We start from the raw sequence: 7758 nt of genomic DNA, 5'->3' as shown, positions 1-7758 counted from the left end.
TTTGCGTACATTTACATCGAACAGATTTTCTTAACCATTTGGAGTAGCGAATGACTACCAAACCACACTAACGAAAAGCAGTCGTGCTTCGTATGATTCAATACCACAAAAAAACAACCAATACATGTGCATGAAGAATAAGAAGCCAGTCGGACGCCGTCCGACTCAAACGAACATTTTGCTTGTGTCGGACCGAGGCCGGGTGACAAACTTTTACTGTGGGGTTAAAAGTATTTTGGAGACAAAAAGAGTAACGAAAAAATACATCACCTTATGCTCGCAAGCAGTTTACATTCTTCAACATTAACGTAAAGCGAGAGAACGACTGTTGGCTTCTCTTGAGAGGCCACCTGGATTATAGACTACAGTCTTCGCAAGCGACAGATTGACTGGATTCAACAAATGATCGTATTTGAAGCGCAAGTTGAATGCAGAAAGCGTAAGCATTCACGCAGTCACAGTCAATTTGCGTTCTCTTTTCAAGCCCTGATCTTGTGTGGCTTTCGGGACGAATTGATGAAAGGAAGATTTTTTTTTTTCTCTTTATTATAGAGATTTTCAGGAATTTATCGAGATTTGAGTAAGATAATTAAATTCGCGAAATGGAACAAACAAAGCATTATTTAACTTGCATTAGCGACTTTGTCGGAACAGGCCACTTTTTGCTTAGCTTTTCCTCGACCTTTTCTCTGTTGGTTCTTCTGAAGAGAGGCCTTCAGAAGCTTTTCCTCATCCCTCTGTTTTTTCTTGTTTTTTCGCTCCGCGATCCTTGCTTTCTTGGCGTCTTCGATTTCTTTCTTTTCCATGTCCTTTTTTTCAAACCACTGCAGCCACCTGTCACTGGTTGAAACAGAGGGCACATGTTCTTGTCCACGACGTTTGCGTTGATTTGGAACATCAGTGCGAATTCTCGGCCAAACTAGGACTTCCTCAAAGGGATCTTTAGGATTTGTATCGGATGCACCTGTAGTCTCCACTGTAACATTTTCCATCAAATTGTCTTTTGAGGCAGGATTTAGAGAATCTATACTTTATAAAAATATTGTGAATAGTTATCTATTTTTCAACATTTACCTGAGTGGGCGCTAGAAGCTTCAGGTTCAACAAGACAATCACCACTGTCGTGTGTTGAATTGCTCGCATCACCTAAGTCATAATGATAAAAAAGTAAAGGAATAAATAATTATATGATTATGCTTACCAGCTTTTTCTGCATGGTCTGTGTTCGATAGACAGGAACATTCGCCGTTGTCGTTTACAACAAATTCCAAAGTAACACTTTCAGATTGCTGAAGTGGTTCAGTATAAAATAATCCTTCTGCTTTGTCTTTGATTAGCTTCCAGAAATTGAACAACGCGAGTTCATCAAGTGGGCCATACCAATAATCTCTCTTCCAGTTATCCAAAAACCTCGACAATTGGTCGAATTGCAATCCGAGTTCAACATATTGCAGTTGGAGTTCAAAACCATTCTCATTTGTCTGCGTTGATGCATCGGAAGTTTTTTCAGCCACTTGTATATCCTCAATAGAATCTTCAAGTGTTTTCGGGGCATTTGTAGGCAAGGTATTAAAATTTATCGCGTTAACATTCCAAGGGCAGAGTCCACAGAGCTTAAAGCCATTTTTTAGGCATTCTTTGGAATTTGTAAAATTGTCCAAAGCCGTTTTCAAAAGTTTGGCAAAGTTCGTTTTTGTTACTCTTGCAGAATCACTACCCAGTTGAAATTTCTTTAGAACCTTGTTCCAAATATTCTTGAAAGGGCCAAAGAACGATCGATCCAATGGTTGGAGAATTCTTGTGGAATTGGGGTAGAGAGAAGCCAGTATTATCTGATGTTGTTTGCAGAACTCCATCAACTCTATACTGATGTGGCTCTTATGGCCATCCAGAAAAACAACTACTGGAAGCTCAATTTTAGACTTTAGCAACCAATTATAATAATCATTAACCATGTATTCGTAGAAGGTTTTAGATGTCTGCCATCCTTCTTCGGAAACACCTACTGACCAGCCTTTGGGAATGCTTTCCGCGATTTCCCGACTGATTCTTTGTCCCGGAAAAAGAATCATAGGCGGAGTCAGCTCACCAGCTGCGTTGGCTCCGAAAAGACTAGTATAGCTCTCTTTATCGGAATTGTTATTAACGATGTAGGTGTTTTCAGTGTTATTATCGCAAAGGGCCTTGAATGATTTTGGTACCAGCCTAAATCCGGACTCGTCGAAGTTAAATATTCGACTTGGGGAATTAAAGATTGACATGTCTATACCCTCTTCCTCGAAAATGTCTTCAATTTCCGAAAACCACATTCGCAAGATATTCTCGGTTACATTAGCTCCCGATCTTGACAGATTTGTGGTAAACTTTTTTTTGATTGATGGATGTCTTTGCAAAAAACGGCGAACCCAATTCTTACCTAAAAGAATCAGAACATAAATAAAGTTGTTTTGATACAAATAATATTCGAATCGTAAGACTGACTTGGAAAAGAAGCAGGTAAATCACGCGTCTCACGATTTTTTGCGGCGTAGTCTTTCACAGTGTATGTCAAATCAGCCTCGCTTATCGGAAATCCGGCTCGGGCCATGTAAAGCGCCCACTGTTCGAAACGAGCTTCTTCTTCTGGTCGCAGTAAGGTCGAGGGTCCAGGTCTGTCATTCCTTGGAGGATGCTTAAGGTAGCGATAAACCGTTGCATACGGAATATCATAGAGTTTTGCCGCCTTGCGCAGCTTACCTGTCCTGCGTGCTTCGGAAACTGCGTTTTCCAAAGCCTCAGCACTGTATAGCTTCCGTTTGGGGTTTCGATTCACGTTTCTGCTTAAATAATGTTTGTAACAGGTCAAAAGTTGTTCGAATTTGTAAAATTCACATTGCAACCAAAGTGATCCATAATTGTGAAAAAATACCTTGTTTCGGTCCATATTATGGATCACTTTGAAAATTGCTTATTTCTACAGGAAAATCATTGGTAACCACCAACATTTAGTTGAATCGTAAAGAACTTACCTTGATCTACGTGTACGAGCCATTTTCTGCACGAAATTTGGTGATTATATCACATAGAAACCTTATGAACGAGGAACGTACTGCTTACGCTGACTGAGAAAAACGACAAAGATTTTGACAGATTCTCGATGACAACATTGTACGCTCATTAAAAAAGCATTAATCTCAAGATAAAAAGGACGCTTTATGTGTTAAAAGCTAGTTAACATGGTATATTTTGTTTCAAAAATGCGACAAATCGTCAAATAGTTTGTTTAACTGAGTAATTTAACTTGAAACGCAAAAGTGATCCATAATTGTGGGTGATCCATAATTGTGGGGGGAGTGTATAGCCATTATTAGAGGCTGTTGTGTTGGTCTGGCCTAGTTAAATAACTTTCGGATTTTCTTCCGAAATGTCTCTTTTCGCATATGAACTAGCTTTTGCAGTAAGCATTTATTTTTCGGTAATGCTCAAACTGTAATTAATTTAATTTATACTAAATCAACAAGAAGTAGTTTTTTTAACAGCTTTGCCGCAGAAGTTTGCGAAGAAGAATTGCGTGAAGTTGTACTTTAACTTTTACCTATCAACTCTCCTCTTTTGACACTGTGTAAACACGCAGCTAAAACGTAAACATCCTGCATGATACGTTTACAGTGCTGCCATATATGCAGTATTGTAACAATCTCTAAGATTTCACCAAGGTATATCCACTCTATCCATCCACATTCATTCACATTGCTTAGCTTTCGTAGTCAAACTTGTGATGCATCAGGTTTGAAAGTTGTTTTACTTACTAGGACGATCTCATTTCTCAATTTTATTAGTCTGTCCAATTAGTTGTGAAAACGGCTTATATTAGGTTATTTCTCACAATAATTTTTTTGGTGATAAACTGACGTTGCGAGAGTGCAAGCTCGTAATTTTGCATAATTATGTACAAAACACTCTCAAGCTTGAAAACGATCTTGCTTGCATAGTTTCTTCATAACAGCAAGGTTTTATGCAGCTGTTTTGTTTTACCGGCAGGAAAAAGTCGAACATTGCTGCAGTAGCATTGCTTTCACTGCCATTCTTTCAGAAATGCATTCACTATTTTTTACGCATCCTTGTCTGGGCTGCGCAAAGAAAAAAAAAGCTTTCAGGCAGGCAACAGTTTATTGCAAAAAATCGAAAACCAAAAAAAAGGCTTAAAAATGAAACCTTTGGCGCCCTGGGCGCCTGCTGTGATTAGCCCAGAACACCCTTCCGCGTCAGACGTTACGCTGCGCTGCGATGAGGCCCGCTGCGTCGTCGTAACATCGCCAACATCGCGTAATATCGCTTGATTGAAAATCGCACACGTTACGCGTTAGAACCGACCGAAACGAACGCCTTCCGCGGGATCCTCCCGCGAGCCTAAACACCCGGTTGGGCTGGGAAATTGACGCCACTTTCGCACGGCTCTGCGGCGCCGCCGCCGTCGTCATCGACGCGCGGGGCGCGTGCACGTGTGGAGAAATGGCAAACCGTTTGCAACACATTTACGACATGATCCCGGCGTTGCGATGCGCTGCGCTCGCTGCGTGGAGCTTTTGATGCAATTTTTCATTGCGATCATGCGTTTTATCGAAAGCCTCACCCGCCCGTGGGGCGGGGAGAGGCACGTAACGCCCCAGGAAATTGCTACTAAAAAGCTAGCTTTTACAACGTACTCAACAGCGGTATGTTTTGTTGAGTCGAGACCCACTGTCGGTCGAGACTCACCGAGAAAAAAAAGAAGTACCTAACAAAGTTCAAAAAATGATGCTTGAGGAAAGAGTGCAGTCAGCAGCGCAAAGTGCACTCGAGCAGCAGCTACAGCGCGGGTATGAGTCTGTGTGCGGTTATCATTTTTTGCAGGTTCATCGTCAGTGTTGCCGTTCAAGCCACCCTGTGAGTCTGCGCTCTGTGCAGCCCCAACCGTCATTGCGTCGCCATCGAGAATTGGGCGTAAATTGGTCGCGCTTTTCGAAATCTAACCATCGTCGAAGCAGGCCATGGGGTTACTGCTGACTCGTTCGTAGGGTTATGTAAAGTGGAGAGCCACCGCCTGCCATTATCACCGACACACAGTGGAATCACTATTCTGAAAAGACGGTCGTAAAAAATAAAATTGCGCCGAGATTTCAGCTTGCTTTGATATCCCATTACGTTTAGTGTGCAACATGTGGCACAGAAACACGGTTGTCACCGCGTTTGTTTACATATACATACCTTACTTCCAATAGAATACAAGTTGGAAATTGTTGTTAGTGACGCTGTAAAATTGAGTGATTGTAAAGAATGCCAAGGAAGGATTTATTTGAAGTGTGATTGCAGTGTGGTCGGTTACGATAAAATGCCCATTTGATTGAGGTTTTATTTTTGAAAAATTTCGATTGCTAGAAACCGAAAGTGCCGAAGAAAAACAGGCTCAACAAAGACGTTACGAGATTGTGTTCAGAATTTTACAATCGCTGGAACAAAGCAAATAGAACACACACAACGTATGTTTGAAGCCAGAAATAAGAACTGGTTGAATTATAATGTATTTCGTTTGTATGTGCCTTTGAACAGCGGAATGAAAGCGGTGCATAGTGACACTGGCACGAAGGAGTGTACAGGAAGAGTTAGCATATGCTGCCGGAATGAATGCTGGTGACACAAGGTGGCTCTAACTCTCCACATACGGATCCAGGTTCATTTTGCGGAATCTCTGACTGTGTGCTGAATGGCGAGCTGAAACAATGGGAGAGCCGAACAATTATGGCCATCTGGATGGCCGTACAATCGCTCAAACAATCACATAAAATTTATAACGCCGAGTATTAAGGTTACTCAAAAGTTGCTGAGTTTCAATAAGAGAGATCTCAGCACGCTTGCCGGTCTTGTGTGCTCTGCAATTGTGGAGTTCATAAACCAAGTCATCCCTGATTGGCACCTGTCTCGCTCCAGCTACCAGCCTATCACTTCCTCTCAATAAGTCATAGGTAAGCCTGAAGCGTACAGCAAAAGAAATAAACGGGGCATACCAGACCACAATAGTTCAAAATAATGGACGCAGTGGTAAGGGTACCACTGAGAAGAGGTCAGGAGGATACAGAGAAGTTACCTGCAGCAAACAAACTTTTGCAAGAGCTTCAGGATGAAATTTATGAGACAGATAGCGAAACAGACGTGAAACAAATCTTATAAAACCATAAAATAATAATAATTTACTAAAACTAGCAAATATATTGGCATGACTTTACATCAAGCTGTTTCAGAGATTTTTTGAAAATCTGCAAAAAAGGAAGCAGCGCCGCTGCTAGGGGGATTGATCAACGGACAGAAAATTTTGGGAAATTGATTGTGGCGTCGAAAAGAACAGTTGTGTCAACGTTGGTTGATTGGATGGTTGAATCCAATCGGTGGGTGTGGACGCTTGAGATGTTTTGAGCCTTTCCAGCTCAAAATGATGAAGAAAGTTTGTTTTGTCTCGACTCTTTTTGATTGGAATGAACTTTTAGTGATGTGTTGGATTCCACGCAAGGCTTCATTATCCATGAAACTTATTTTTATTCGTCAATAGTAAGTTTTCAAAAGGGCGAACCCCGCTGGTTTGCGTTACGTACCAATTAAAAATGGTTCAAATATCATTATCAGCATGACATCATTTGCTTATGCAGACTATTTAATGATTTGTTTGTACTGATCTAGTGTGTTTAATATGTTTTATATTCCGTTATCCCTATGATTTTTATAGATATCCGATAAGAGAATGAAGTATTCCCTGCTTACAACTGCCAACTAGTGTTGATAAATTCTCAGCCGCATAATACTTATTAAGATTTCATGCATACGATGCAACGATGCATACGAATTTCTCTCGCTATTATACGCGATGTCTCTGTTGCTATACACCAAATGTAAACCAAATTCAGCTATGAGCATTTTGCTTCCCACTTCCATAGCTCGCATTTCATTTAACGAATCGCAGAGCAAAAGAATATCTACCATGAGAGAAAACATCAGCAGCGAAATATACCGCACGCATTCATGAATTAAGGTGGAAAACATATTGACGGAATTTGCATTACGAAAGAATAAAAAACGAAAAACGAAACAGATGAAAAGCAGCACTCAGTGAAGGGAGAAAAATACGGGACGAAAAAAGCATAGGAAAGGAACTAGGAAAATACTTTACTTTTACTTTTTTCGGCGACAATCCGCTTATCGAATCCATGCCGAATTCAGCAGCCGTCTCCACATTACTCGGTCTTGGGCTGCCACTCTCCAGTCGCCCCTAATACCCGCTGTTCTAGCATCCTCGTCAACAGCGCTCATCCAACGGGTACGGGGTCTGCCTCGAAGTCGTCGGCCTCTGTCGGGTTCTCTGCTAAATATTGTTTTCGCTGGTCTCTCACCCGGCATCCTTGCTACGTGGCCAGCCCACTGTAGCCTGCCGTATTTTAGTCGCTTCACAATATCCGCATCTTTGTACACTTGGTATATTTCATGATTCATGCGCCTGCGCCACACTCCTTCGTCTAATATGCCGCCAAGAATTGATCGCAGGATCTTACGCTCGAAACCGCCAAGAGGTCGTCGGTTGCTCTCTTTCAACGTCCACGCTTGGTGGCCATAGAGTACCACCGAGAGAATTAGCGTCTTATAGAGCGCGAGTTTTGTACGGAGTTGTAGGCTATGGGACCTCAGCCAACGCCGAAGTAGTCTGTAGAAGGCCCTGCTGGCAGCCGCTATCTGCCTTTTTACTTCACGGCTCTC

The 7758-nt window shown here is 41.7% G+C and overlaps 1 protein-coding gene across 1 annotated transcript; it reads right to left on the bottom strand.

The window, feature by feature from the left end:
* Nucleotides 1-623: 623 nt before the first annotated feature.
* On the bottom strand, nt 624-3031 carry LOC128732342 (uncharacterized). The gene is made up of 5 exons (XM_053825587.1): nt 3009-3031; nt 2482-2816; nt 1718-2416; nt 1075-1146; nt 624-1024 (listed from the first exon to the last, which is right to left on the bottom strand). Exons 1-5 carry the CDS (start codon nt 3029-3031, stop codon nt 624-626), a joined length of 1530 nt encoding a protein of 509 aa, XP_053681562.1.
* Nucleotides 3032-7758: the final 4727 nt, after the last annotated feature.

This window comes from Sabethes cyaneus, chromosome 1, assembly GCF_943734655.1.
Source record: "Sabethes cyaneus chromosome 1, idSabCyanKW18_F2, whole genome shotgun sequence".
In the NCBI taxonomy this organism is placed as follows: domain Eukaryota; kingdom Metazoa; phylum Arthropoda; class Insecta; order Diptera; family Culicidae; genus Sabethes; species Sabethes cyaneus.
The sequence above is the reverse complement of the archived record's forward strand: the minus strand, read 5'-3'. Positions and strand labels throughout refer to the sequence as shown.

Bases quoted from the DNA above. Each gene is read 5' to 3' on its own strand.
- LOC128732342 (XM_053825587.1), bottom strand. From the start codon at position 3,031: ATGGCTCGTACACGTAGATCAAG. The intron at 2,817-3,008 runs GTAAGTTCTTTA...TTATTTAAGCAG, and splicing joins GCTCGTACACGTAGATCAAG to AAACGTGAATCGAAACCCCA. The intron at 2,417-2,481 runs GTCAGTCTTACG...TGATTCTTTTAG, and splicing joins TTTACCTGCTTCTTTTCCAA to GTAAGAATTGGGTTCGCCGT.